At 37.5% G+C, this 13,195-nt stretch overlaps 2 protein-coding genes and 1 pseudogene across 9 annotated transcripts; 1 reads left to right on the top strand and 2 right to left on the bottom strand.

The window, feature by feature from the left end:
• Positions 1 to 368: 368 nt before the first annotated feature.
• On the bottom strand, positions 369 to 4,872 carry LOC106758461 (annotated as a pseudogene).
• Positions 4,873 to 6,639: 1,767 nt separating this feature from the next.
• Positions 6,640 to 10,313, top strand: LOC106759334 (ATP-dependent zinc metalloprotease FTSH 6, chloroplastic). The gene is made up of 5 exons (XM_014642463.2): positions 6,640 to 7,405; positions 8,040 to 8,580; positions 8,823 to 9,136; positions 9,408 to 9,648; positions 9,730 to 10,313. The coding sequence occupies exons 1-5, from the start codon at positions 6,804 to 6,806 to the stop codon at positions 10,069 to 10,071; spliced, it is 2,040 nt and encodes a 679-aa protein (XP_014497949.1). The 5' UTR covers positions 6,640 to 6,803; the 3' UTR covers positions 10,072 to 10,313.
• Positions 9,537 to 13,168, bottom strand: LOC106759335 (pentatricopeptide repeat-containing protein At2g36730). Of its 8 annotated transcripts, none has more exons than XM_022779999.1 (4): positions 12,830 to 13,116; positions 10,714 to 12,348; positions 10,474 to 10,528; positions 9,537 to 9,617 (listed from the first exon to the last, which is right to left on the bottom strand). In XM_022779999.1, the coding sequence occupies exon 2, from the start codon at positions 12,289 to 12,291 to the stop codon at positions 10,783 to 10,785; it is 1,509 nt and encodes a 502-aa protein (XP_022635720.1). In that variant the 5' UTR covers positions 12,292 to 12,348; positions 12,830 to 13,116; the 3' UTR covers positions 9,537 to 9,617; positions 10,474 to 10,528; positions 10,714 to 10,782. The 8 variants fall into 8 exon arrangements, with proteins under 8 accessions (XP_022635720.1, XP_022635716.1, XP_022635717.1 ...); XM_022779998.1 differs by lacking the exon at positions 9,537 to 9,617 and adding an exon at positions 9,742 to 9,781; XM_022779994.1 differs by lacking the exon at positions 9,537 to 9,617 and adding exons at positions 9,934 to 10,045; positions 13,154 to 13,168 and having other exon boundaries at positions 10,474 to 12,348; positions 12,830 to 13,042.
• Positions 13,169 to 13,195: the final 27 nt, after the last annotated feature.

The raw sequence follows: 13,195 nt of genomic DNA on the forward strand, positions 1-13,195 counted from the left end.
CAAAAGAAAATAATGGATGAATGGAGTTATTGGGGGTTTACAATTTCATCTTATCCGCTCTCTCTTATTTANTCCTCTTGAATTATTAGTTTGATTAATTAATTGTCATGCAACTTTCTTAGCCTACCCTTAACTCGATCCCTCGGCGAAAAGAGCCTAATACTAATTACTGGCTTGTTATCCCTAGCCTCCCCTAGCAATTAATACAGCATTGTAGAGCAGAAGTTAAAAGCAATTGATCGTCCTACCCCTATCCCTAGGTGATAGTGCAAAATCAAGAAATTACTCACCAGTTCATGACATTACTGTACGTCCCCGTATCAATAAAGACAAATATCAGTTATCGAATGAGTTAAACGATAAAGGCATTAAGCACAGATGAAAGGAGTTGCAGAGGATGACAAGTTCAGAATAGGAGTTTCCATGATTTCAACAATGTCATCAGGTGTGTTCTTCTGATCCACAGTATAATTTGGATCACGGCTGGTCACCTGAGACAACTCACCAGCAGTGGTTCTTGCTTCTATTAGGATTTAACATTTTTATTTAATATTTGATATCTTGTTAGGTTTTAAGATTTTGTTTGTTATTATTTATGTTTATTATTATTTATGTTTGTTATTATTCTGTGTATATAACTGATAGATTAGATAGAATTATAATTAATTCTGTTATAATCTTGATGTATAAATATTTACATCTGCATTATGCAGAATCAAGATAATACACAGATTATTCTTTGCTTCTCTGTTTTCCTCTCAGCATGATTCTCATTATTTAAGATGGTATCAGAGCTCTTCAATTGAAAAGTTTTGTTGTGCCTCTGATCTTCATTCGATGCTTTCCCTTTCTTAATTTTTTTGTGTTTTTACCAAACCAACTCATGGCTGTCATTGATCATTACCACACGGCTGAAAATTGTTACAAAAGGAATGGCTATCCATCAGGATCTTCAGGATTATCCTACAACAAAGGGATAAGAGGAGGTCGAGGTTATTCATCAAATAAAGGAGGCTTTGGCAGAAGATCAAATTCATGTTCATACAACTCAAAGGTTTGCACTTTTTGCAATATCACTGGACACACGGTTAATGAATGCTTTAAGAAGCATGGTTACCCTCCTGGGCATAAACTGCACAAACCTGTTATCACTCCTCAGCAATATCATCATTTGATAGCCCTCCTGCAACAGCAAACACAATTAGGATCCTCTACAACTACTTCCCACATCAATCAAACTGATACAACTTTCTCTCCATACTAGTACAAAAATCATATTTTATGACGTACAAAAACAAGCTATGACGTACATAGTTTTATAAGTTATAATAGGTCTACACATTTTATGATGTAACAAGTGATTCATGGTAATATAGTAAGGAATTAACTCAAGCAAATAAATGGAAAGACTACCATGCTATTATTCAATGGTAAAGTCTGCACAAAATATTTGCCATTTATTTGCTTGAGTTAATTCCTTGTTATATTACCATGAATCACTTGTTACGTCATAAAATGTGTAGACCTATTATAAAGTATAAAATTATGTACGTCATAGCTTGTTTTTGTGCATCATAAAATATAATTTTTTTACTAGTGTACGAGTTAAACCTGAACAGGAAACTTACTACACATATCAGAAAGAAAGATGCAGACCCATTAGAAACGTACATCATTGGCATAGATTGTTACCAAGATAAAGAGTTCTTCCCCAATCAAAAACACCTACTAAAAGGTTAAGCCTCTTAAAGTCTGAAACTTCTCTTCTATCTCAGCTATAAGTCTGACATTATTGGCTTTCTCGAGATTCCATTTTGATTTCTGAAATATTCCTTTCTCAATCTCATGACCAAGGCTTACAATCGAATTGGTAATGTTTGATATCTCAGAATTGATCTTATTTTTATCATTCTCAATGATTTTAACGCCACCTAATATATTGGTCTTTTGTGCTTCAAGCTCTCGAATTTGATTGTTAATTTCTGTGACTGATAAATAGGTTGTGTTTATTTCAACCTCTTTCTCGGACAGTTGGTTCTTTAAATCGTAGTATTTTTATGTGAGACTGGAAATTTTGACTTTTTTTCCCACTAGCTCAACCATGAGCTTGTCTCCTTCTTCTATGCTCCGCTTGGCCTCAAGGAAGACCTTACCAGTCAAGGGAATTTCTTCCACCAATTTTAACTTTAATTGTTGTTCATCGGTGAGATTGGGATCTTGAAGAATTCGCCATGCAAGTATTGCAATTTCTCCAATATCATTGTTGGAGACCAATAAAGGGAAATCGAGAGCCAGAAGCGAAGAAAGCTTCTCCTTGCAAGAAGCTATTGATTCAATAGGGTGATCTTCTATCGTTTCAGTAAGCATTTCCTCCAAGTTTTCAAGATAACTATCGAAATTTGCAAGAGGAACGGAGCAGACAGGAATTGGGTCGAGGGAGCCGACAGGAACTGGGTCGAGGGAGCCAACAGGAACTAGGTCGACAGAGCCGACAGGAACAGGGATGGAGCCGACAGGAACTCGGTCGGCCTTGCGTTTCTTATACGGGCCACCACTACTTTCCTTCTTCCGCTTTGCCTTTCTCAGGCTGCCAGTATCACCATCTGGAATAAGAAAAACACGGAGAATGAATGAAAAAAAGAACAGAACGGTTGAAAAAGAAAATTTTAAAACTGTTTTGAGCTAACCTTGTGTAGGGGTTTGCTGAGCTGAGGGAATCAGCTAGGTAAACACAACAAAGAAGTCTGGAGGGCTCATATTAGGAAATTTTGATACAAGATATTCAGAGACACCTTTCATGCTTGAAAACTCTAAATTGCGAGAATCATTCCGAAGAGATGCTAGGGCGATAAGGAATCTGTCGGTAAAATGTCCAGCCTTGGAAGTCCTTGCTCCCACTCTCCAACGCCATACATCACCAGCATTAGGCCACCCTTCAGGTGCATATGGCAAACCTTTACCAGAAGAGTTAGGTGGCATACATTGAAGAGCAGAGGTTTTATCATTTGTCACATCATTATCAGCATTGTTGCCAATTGCAGAGTCATTCTTGGAGGATTCTTCTTCATTCTTAAAACTGTAAGAAGAAGGGAAAATCAGAACATATGTTTTTCATCCAAAGAATATATGAATACTTCTTTTATAGGCAATGTGCTACCAATTTCTCATGCTACAGACCATGCCATGTGGATTATAGATTCAGGAGCCAGTGATCATGTAACTTCTTCCTTACATCTATATTCATCCTATAAGGCTATTCATCCTATAAGGTTCTTGTTTCACTGTTGTTAGGAAGAGAATCCATCAGAGGAGGCAACAGAGAAGGTGATGATGATTCGTTTCCAGAGGAATTCAACCTCCTAACGTTCAATTTCCTCCCAGAAGGACCCTTCTCAAAGACTCTGCGCACCACCCATTCGCCCTATAAAATGGGGAAAATTTCAAAACAAAACAACCTTAATTAATAAATGCTAATGAAGTTTTCAAGTAAACAAAACTCAATTGTTCATCACTAAGAATTTCATCATGATCATTATAATCTAGGACCATGTAATAAATCATACCTTAGCATATTGGTATTGATTTTGTTTCCCTTCCAACCTATATTCATGCATAAACCAGTTTGTCTTTTTACCTCTTGGAGCTCTTCCCTTGTAGAAAACTAAGGTTTTCTTCAGCCCAATGAGTGCATTTTCTGCTATTATCTCCCTGTATTTTCCTGTGGCTTTCCAATAACCAGCCTCAGTGGTCCTATTAGCCCTTAAACCAATTAGGTACTTTTTGTCCCTCATACAGAAATAATACCACTCAGTTTCACCCATTTTAGCCAATGCTTCAAAAACCAAACATGATTTTAAAAAGGCATCATCAATTCACCGTCAAAGGAAGCTACAGCAAGAATTCAATTAAAAAAGAAATTAAATGAAATGATGGACACACCAGGCAAATTCTATGGTTCGCACTTGTTCAAATCAACCTCAACAATGGCCACAACACAGAAACAGTTATCAGCAACCTTCTTTGTGAGGTATCATTTTATCAACTCCTCGTCTTACGTATGATTCTCATCGTCAACTAACTCGAGACAACGATTGAGAGTGATGATTTGTACTGGGGTGATTACCCTACAATTTATTACCTCTATTATTATTTATCAGGAGAATAGTGTAGATTATAAGCCTTCAATGGACTCAATGTTAAACAACCATAACGTTAACATGCCTCTAATCTAAGAACAAACACTAGACTCCCACGAAAACAACCAAAATCCTCAAACAGATTCTTCAAATGCTTCTTTCCTCAGCACTTGTCTCAATGGAATCAATGCTTTGTGTGTGTGTACGTGCGTGCGTGTGTGCGCACGTGTGCGTTGGAATGGTCTCCACACAACAGTTAGCTTATATGCCTTCAATTATTGCACACATCCTGTCTTTTCGATGTTGTACAATTCGATGGCAAATAAACATTAATTCTCTAACGTAAGTACTCATGTCTGGTTATTATTGTTTTATATTCAAGTAAAGACTGTATCTTTCACTTGCTTTTTCTATCTAATTAATGAATTTTACTTTTCTGAACATTGCAGGTCCTACTAGTGTGTTTTCTCCTAACCACTACAGGTTATGCATCCATGGTTATAGTGGGTTATTTAATGTTTGGTGAGGAGGCTGAATCACAAGTAACATTGAACCTGCCTCTGGACAAAGTCAACACAAAATTAGCACTATACACAACCTTGGTGATTCCCATATCCAAGTTTTCTTTGATGGCAACACCTATTAGGAATGCTTTGAAAGGCTTGCTTCCAATGACATACAAAAATAGGGTGACGAGCATCTTACTGAACACATCATTGGTATTGAGCACCACCATTATTGCCCTTGTTTTCCCTTACTTTGCGTCTCTAATGTCATTGGTTGGATCTTTTCTAAGTGTCACAGCTTCTATTCTGCTTCCTTGCTTGTGCTACTTGAAGATTTCGAGCACTTACAGGAAATTTAGGTGTGAGACGGTAGCCATAGTGATAAGAATAATGATAGCTATTGTAATGGCAATTTCATGGACCTACATCTCTCTCATGGAAACAACCCACAATTTATAAAGGACAATGTTGTGGTCCACTCTCATGACTATAAATTACCAAAAAGAAAAACGATATTTTTTTTTCATGTGGAGTGCATTTTCCTTTAAGAGTTAAAAGACAGATTAAATATCAAAAAGTGGTTGGTAAACATATTTTTATAATCAAAAGTAATCCATGTGTGTGTGTGCGTGTGTGCATTTGTTGTGTGCATGTGTGTGCGTGTGTGTGCATTTGTGTTTGCGTGTGTGTGCGTGTGTTTGAGCAAACATACCTAATCCAAGACCAAACATTACGCTCCCATGAAAACAACCAAAATCCTCAAACACATTCTCCAAATGCTTCTTTCCTCACCACTTGTCTTAATGGACTTAATGCTTTGTCTTCTTTCTCACTATTCTCAGCTCAACATGATATATATATATATATATATATATATATATATATATATATATATATATATATATATATATATATATGTGTGTGTGTGTGTGTGTGTGTGTGTGTGCGCGCGCACGCGTGCATGTGAGCAAACATACTTTATTACTTTTGTCTTTTATTTTGTCTGGAATATTTTGTTATAAGAGTGAGCAAAATATGTAAATAACTTGTAGAAGTGAAGACAAGTTTTATCGCTCTTTCATCACAACGGTTCCAATGGATACAACCAAATGTCAGCTAAACCAAAAGACATTGGACTATATATGTCTCTTTCTTTAAAGTAAAATATATTAATATTTCTAGATGTACTTTTTTAAATATTTATTGATTTAAAAAAATCAAAATTAAAGAAAAAAACATAATACTATCAAAGAGTTCAATATTAAAATAACAAATTTTAAAGAGTCAAATAAACAATGTTTCAATAATTTAAAACAGAAAACGATCGATCTAAATATCTTTTAGACTAATCAGGATTTTTTTGGAATATGTATCTTCTAAATAAAAATAAGAAAAATCTTAATGATAAACTTTTTATTATTGAAAAACTTTAGGTGAGTTTCATAAAATATAAAAGTTGATAATAGCTTTTTGTAAAAAGACATACATAGAATTTACCCAACAATGAAGTGTATTTAAAAATTAGAACGAATATATTTTAGTTTATATACGTCTATAATTATAACCCGGAAACAGAAGTACATATCCTATATCAATAAATTCTCATATCCTATACCAATGATTTCAACAAAAGTATATGAATTTATTAGGTGGCAACATTTGAACCTGGGATTCACATGAAATAATTTTGGTGTATAACAAGTCCAATCAATCAACGCTACCAATTCCGGTTCTTCCAAGTGTGTGGTTGTGTTGTGACTTATGATCACGCATGAAATTTTGTTGATATCTTCTACAACCATCTTCTCCCTTCGCTTTTTTCCATGGACAATCCTATCCATCAATCTTACCATTTCTAAACAGGCAAAGAAAGGACAAAAGAAGTAGCCAAAGATACATGAACATAGTAGATCCTTCCTGAACAAAAAAACTGGACAAGTGAAAAAAAACCTTAATCAAACGAAGTTCAAATTAAGGTACCCGAAGGTTCCATTTCCCTCTCCTTTTTAAGCAAACTCTACTCCTTCCCTCCGAATCAATTTTTGCAAACTAATCAAGCCACTGAAGAAAGGTGCATTACCATCACACACTTGCAGTAACACTTCATCACTAAATAGTAAATACCCAATCAACAGATTGGCGAGCATTTAGAGTTAAAATAATGTCTCCTGCACTATGTTTGTCAGTCGCCCCCACTTTGTTCCACAAGCCTCAAGATCCTTCCAAGGATCCTCACCTCACAAAAGCCAGCCTCAGCCAGAAATCATGCAAACAATCTTTGTTAGATAACAAAGTCATCAGCAAGAGGAAGCTTTTATCCTCTGCTGTTATTGGGTTGGGCCCAGCATTGGCTGGGCTTTCTGTTGCTCAATCCACAAGAGCCGAGCCTGAGAGCCCAGCTGCTTCCACATCAAACAGAATCTCTTACTCAAGGTTCCTGCAATACTTGGATGAAGGTGCTGTCAAGAAGGTGGACCTCTTTGAAAATGGAACAGTTGCTATTGCAGAGATATACAATGCAACATTGGAAAAAATGCAAAGAGTCAAAATTCAGTTACCTGGTTTGCCTCAGGACTTGATCAGGAAAATGAAAGATAAAAATGTTGATTTTGCTGCTTATCCCTTGGAAGTTAGTTGGTGGCCTGCACTACTTGACTTGTTGGGAAATTTGGCCTTTCCTTTAATTCTGCTTGGTTCTCTACTCTTGAGGACATCAATTAATAATCCTGCTGGTGGCCCCAACTTGCCCTTTGGACTAGGAAGGTATGGCTATAGCAATAAGTATGAGTGGCAACTAGCAAATATTGGGTGTGCACGCAGAGTCATTCAGTATTTTTAATTGTATTTTTCCTTCTTATTTTTTCACTAAGGAATTAAAATAGGAAAAACTAGCATATGCTAAGTAAGGCTGTTGATGGTTCACTTTATCGCAAAGAACTGAATCAAACTTGTTATAATTCAAGAACTCAACTCAACCGGTTCTTGGGATTGGGTGAATCAGTTCCTGAACTAGTTTTTCAGTCAACTGGTTTAGAAGTAATTCACTAATAAGCTCAAGAAAATGTTATATTTATAAATAGTTCAAGAAGAGTTTTTGAGAAAATGGTTTCGTAATTCGTAAAAATAACATAAAAATGGTTTCATAATTCTCAAGCAGGTGAACTGAGAGAAAAATTAGTGCTCGCCAATCAGTTCAAGACTAATTTATTTTTCTCTCAATAATACTCGCAATCAAAGTAAGCAATGAGAATGTTGATATTTCATGGCAAGTCAGATGATTTTAAAAGGAGTATATGTTCTTGTATAACTGATATCTTTTAGTATGTCACTTCCACATAGGTATAAACTACTATATTGAGCAACCTAACATTATTTCCTTTGATGATATTAACTTCAGGAGCAAGGCAAAGTTTGAGATGGAACCAAATACGGGAGTGACATTTGAGGATGTAGCAGGAGTTGATGAAGCCAAGCAAGATTTCCAAGAGATTGTTGAGTTCTTGAAGACCCCAGAGAAGTTTTCAGCCGTTGGAGCCAAAATTCCGAAAGGNGTTCTTTTGGTAGGGCCTCCGGGGACTGGAAAGACATTGCTGGCCAAGGCAATTGCAGGAGAGGCTGGGGTTCCTTTCTTCTCCCTATCTGGATCGGAGTTCGTTGAGATGTTTGTGGGTGTAGGGGCCTCAAGGGTGAGGGATTTGTTCAATAAGGCCAAGCAAAATTCACCATGTTTGGTGTTCATTGATGAGATAGATGCTGTAGGAAGGAAGAGAGGAACAGGTATAGGTGGAGGGAACGATGAAAGAGAACAAACACTGAATCAGTTGCTCACTGAAATGGATGGTTTTACTGGAAACACTGGCGTTATAGTAATTGCTGCCACTAACAGACCTGAAATTCTTGATTCAGCATTGCTTAGACCTGGCAGGTTCGATAGGCAGGTATAATTATGGAATCTCATGACAATGAGTTTACTTTCTGTGTATTCATCTAATCAGAAATCATAACGTGCCTTTTCCAATAACTATACTTAATGATTTGTGGTTGGTTGCTGAAAAAAAAAATGTGATAGGATGAGAGTATAAAATATTATATATCAGCAGATAAATGATTTCTTCTATCACTAATTGAAGTTAAGGAGGAGACAAGAAATACATTATTTGTTTTATAATTGTTCCAATAGGTCACTGTTGAATTACCAGATATAAGAGGGAGGGAAGACATATTGAAAGTTCATAGTAAAAACAAGAAGCTTGACAAGGATGTTTCTCTTAGTGTCATTGCCATGAGAACTCCAGGATTCAGTGGTGCAGACCTGGCAAACCTCATGAATGAAGCCGCCATTCTTGCTGGTCGAAGAGGCAAAGATAAGATCACACTCAAAGAAATTGATCACTCCATAGATCGCATTGTGGCAGGCATGGAAGGAACCAAGATGACTGATGGCAGGAGCAAAATTCTGGTGGCTTACCATGAAATTGGACATGCTGTTTGCGCGTAAGTACATCAAATACATACGGTAATAGAAAAATTTAGAACAAAACATGATGTTTGAAAATTGCTAGAAAAATTGAAGGTCAATACATTTTTGAGGAATTGACCTTTGTTTTTACATTGTATTTCCAATTTTTTCATTATAAAATAAAGGAATGAAAATAAAAACAGAAGGTCCACAGAACATACCTTTTGAGAGTGATATTTGAAGTACTTCATATTGATGGACCCTCTTGCATTTGGGATGTAACTTAACAATGTTTACTCTATGTAGGACAATGACACCAGGACATGATCCAGTACAGAAAGTCACACTAGTTCCCAGAGGTCAAGCCCGGGGTTTAACATGGTTCATACCTGATGAAGATTCTTCTCTAGTCTCTAAGAACAAACTTTTTGCTAGAATAGTTGGAGGCTTAGGAGGCAGAGCAGCAGAGGAAGTCATATTTGGTGAAACTGAGATAAGCACTGGAGCTGCTGGGGACTTGCAACAAATTACACAAATAGCAAGACAGGTTAGTATTGTCCACAAAAAGATATGGCAACGGATGTTTTAGAAATCACAGTGCTGAAAGTTGTTATAACTTTTGCAACAGATGGTAACAGTGTTTGGCATGTCAAAGATAGGGCCATGGGCATTGATTGATCCTGCAGTGCAAAGTAGTGATGTGGTGCTTAGGATGCTGGCTAGGAACTCAATGTCAGAGAAACTAGCTGAAGACATTGATAACTCAGTGAGGGAGATAATAGAGACAGCATATGAAATTGCAAAGAATCACATAAGGAATAACCGTGATGCAATTGACAAGTTAGTAGATGTGCTACTTGAAAAGGAAACCCTTAATGGAGATGAATTTAGAGCTCTATTATCAGAATTCACGGATATTTCTTCCATTAAGATAGATAGAATTCCTGTGAGGGAAATGATCGAAGCATAAGTATAGTTCAAGTATCCAAGAATATATATAGCTTTGTATCAAAGTAGGATGAGATTATACATAACTATGAGTATAGAAGTTCGTTTTGACAGAGAATTGTTTACTTTCAGCCGTGGATAAGTTACCTAATTATCATCTCCTAGAATCAATCTTCCTTTTGAGCCTAAGATAATTACTGCAAACAATCTTCAAATGGTTTTTCTTTATGGAATGGTAGATTAAGCTTATCCATGCCTCCTTCATCTAGGACTCTCAATCCACATGCCTACTTTCAATTGCCAATCGTTGGTTTAGTTTGCTAACTAAATTATATAGCTTTGATGTCTTTCTGTATAAGTATCTAGCATCTGGAAGATTATGCATGTATTTAGGAAAAAAAGTACAGTAAGATCTGAAATATACCTGGAACCAAGAAATGTAGGAAAACTTTGGTGATAATGAATGCTTCACGGGTTTGCTATATAGACTCGTCATTTTGCAGCAAGGGATGGAATTTGAAAATGTCAGAAATGGGGTAAACTTTAATAAAATAGCCACAAAAATTCCTGGTGTGTGACAAAATCATAGATACAATATAGAAATAAATGGTAAGAGCATTTAGTCACAGAAATTGTCAACAATAATGATTTCGAAAGAACTAACCTATGGGTGTTTTTCTAATTTCAATATCCACCAAGCAGAATTCATTGAAAGCAACTACTATAGCAAGTATCAGTTAACCATTTTCAAGTGCAAGTTCAATCCATCGAGTAGATGATAAACGGACATCAAATCTGGGCAAGGATCATAGCCCGCGAAGAACCTATGCATGGAGCCACCTAAGTCCACACAACTCTCCCCAGCCATTTTCTTCATTCCTCCATTTCTCATCGCCCTCCTCACATTTGTTGCTTTCTCCCACATACCCACTTCAGCGTACATGTTAGCAACAATAACCAAATTCCCTCCCCTCCTTGGCTCCATCCTAAGTAACCTCTTCCTCACTCTTTCTCCAATCCCAGCATGGTCATGCACATCATGTATAGCGCATGCACTTAGCAATGTCCTCCACACAACCGGATCAGGCTCAATAGGCATCATCTGTATAAACCAATAAGCTTCTTCAAGACGACCAGCACGACCCAATACATCAACCATGACTCCATAATGCATCATCAGGGGCTTGATCCCATGCACACGTTGCATGTCATGAAAATATTGGCAACCCTCATCTACCATCCCAGCATGGCTACAAGCACAAAGAACCCCGAGATAGGTCACATAATTTGGGCATATATTGTGATTGTTATTGCTACTCATCATTGCAAACAGCGCAAGGGCTTCCTCAGCAAACCCGTGTTGAGCCAACCCCAATATCATTGCACTCCATGTCCACACATTCCTCTTTTCCATTCTCTCAAAAACAAACCTTGCATAGCCCAAAGCCCCAGACTTCCCATACATTTCAACAAGAGCAGTACCCAATTGAACACTCAGAACCATCCCTCTCAAAACCAACTGAGAATGAGCCCATCTTCCCAAACTCAAGTACCCCAACTCAGCACAAGCAGATAATAACAACACCATGGAAGTCTCATCAGGCTCAAACCCACAACCCCACATCCTGAAAAAATACTCAATCCCCTCACCCAACCAAAGACTCTCAACACACGCAGTGATAACCGAGTTCCAAGAAACAACTGTTCTCTCTAGCATTTCATCAAACACCTTTCTTGCATCCACAATCCTCTTACAACACCCATAAAAGTTAATCAAATTGTTACCAACGTACACGTCAGAGTCCAAACCACACTTAAAAGCGTCCGCATGAACCTGCTTCCCTTCACCAAGTGCAGTAGCTGCAGCACAAGACTTAATGAGGAAAGGGAAGGTGAGTTTGTTAGGCATGGCACCACGTTCTCGCATTTTCTGAAATACCCAAAAAGCTTCACGGGGGGAGTCGCTCGCGGCGTAGCCTCGGATGAGAATGTTCCACGAAATGGGTGATGGGGTGGCAGCATGGTGCACAAGTGCCCGAGCGTGGCGGAGGTTCTTGGAGGGAGAGAGGGAGCAAAAGTAGACGAGTTCTGAGAGAGTGTGTGTGTCTTGGTAAAGACCAGAGAGGTGGATTTGTGCTTGTATTTGATGGAGTTGTTCCATGGAACCACACAAGTTTAGGAGAAAGAGGCATTGGTGCTTCTTCGAGAGAAACCGTGTCTTCAATGTCGGAAGACAAACCATGTATGCATTCGGCTTTCAATCTGCCTTCTCCATTGTCATAGTTTTAGACAACGCATTCTGCGTCAGGTACATAGTTTTGTAAAAGCAAAAAACAATATTGTAATTATACTAATAACATTTTATCTAATAAATTGGGTTACATTATCGTCTTTGTCATGGACATCAACATCGTCACTAGGTTTACTAATTGACTCATTCATTAATTTAGAAAATGAAGTCAATTTGTGCAACCAGCAGGTTTACTAATCCTATTACAGAAAATGAAATTTGAAAAGAATAAGCATAGAAACGCAAGTGCAGTAACAATAACAAAAAATGCAACCTCTAACAGAGAGAATGCTACACACACAGTGCACGATAACACAATTCACAAACACACAGTAACGAAACCCCAATCCAAAAAGGACAAAAACAGGGCAAATCAAGGGAGTGCATGGCAAAATCAGGACAACCAGAAAACAATGGCGAAACACAATGAGGACAATCACAAAACAAAATCAGAGAAATCAGGGCAAAATGAAGGGATAAATAAAAGAACCTGTTTGTGGTGACACGCCTCCTTGCTCTGTGGAAACCAGCGCTGCTTTGGGAACCACTGCTGTGCGCCTCCTCTCTTGATCTCACTCTCCCTCGCAATGTATTGTGCTAAAACCTGTTCATGTATGGTTGGTCCTTAATTGAGGTAAGTTGGGAACAAGAGAGAGCGATCACTAAACTTCAATCCTTGAAACGGGATAGATTGTTATGGATTCTGAAAAATCAAAAAAGGAACACAGAAGAAAAGGTTAGACGAAAAACACTAACCTTTTTTCTAAACAAACAAAGACAAACAGAAATTAGAAGAGTATACATGAAAACAAACCTTGACATCATCATTGCATAGGAAAGGTTAAAAGTAATATTT

Source organism: Vigna radiata, chromosome 4 (genome assembly GCF_000741045.1).
Source record: "Vigna radiata var. radiata cultivar VC1973A chromosome 4, Vradiata_ver6, whole genome shotgun sequence".
NCBI lineage: Eukaryota > Viridiplantae > Streptophyta > Magnoliopsida > Fabales > Fabaceae > Vigna > Vigna radiata.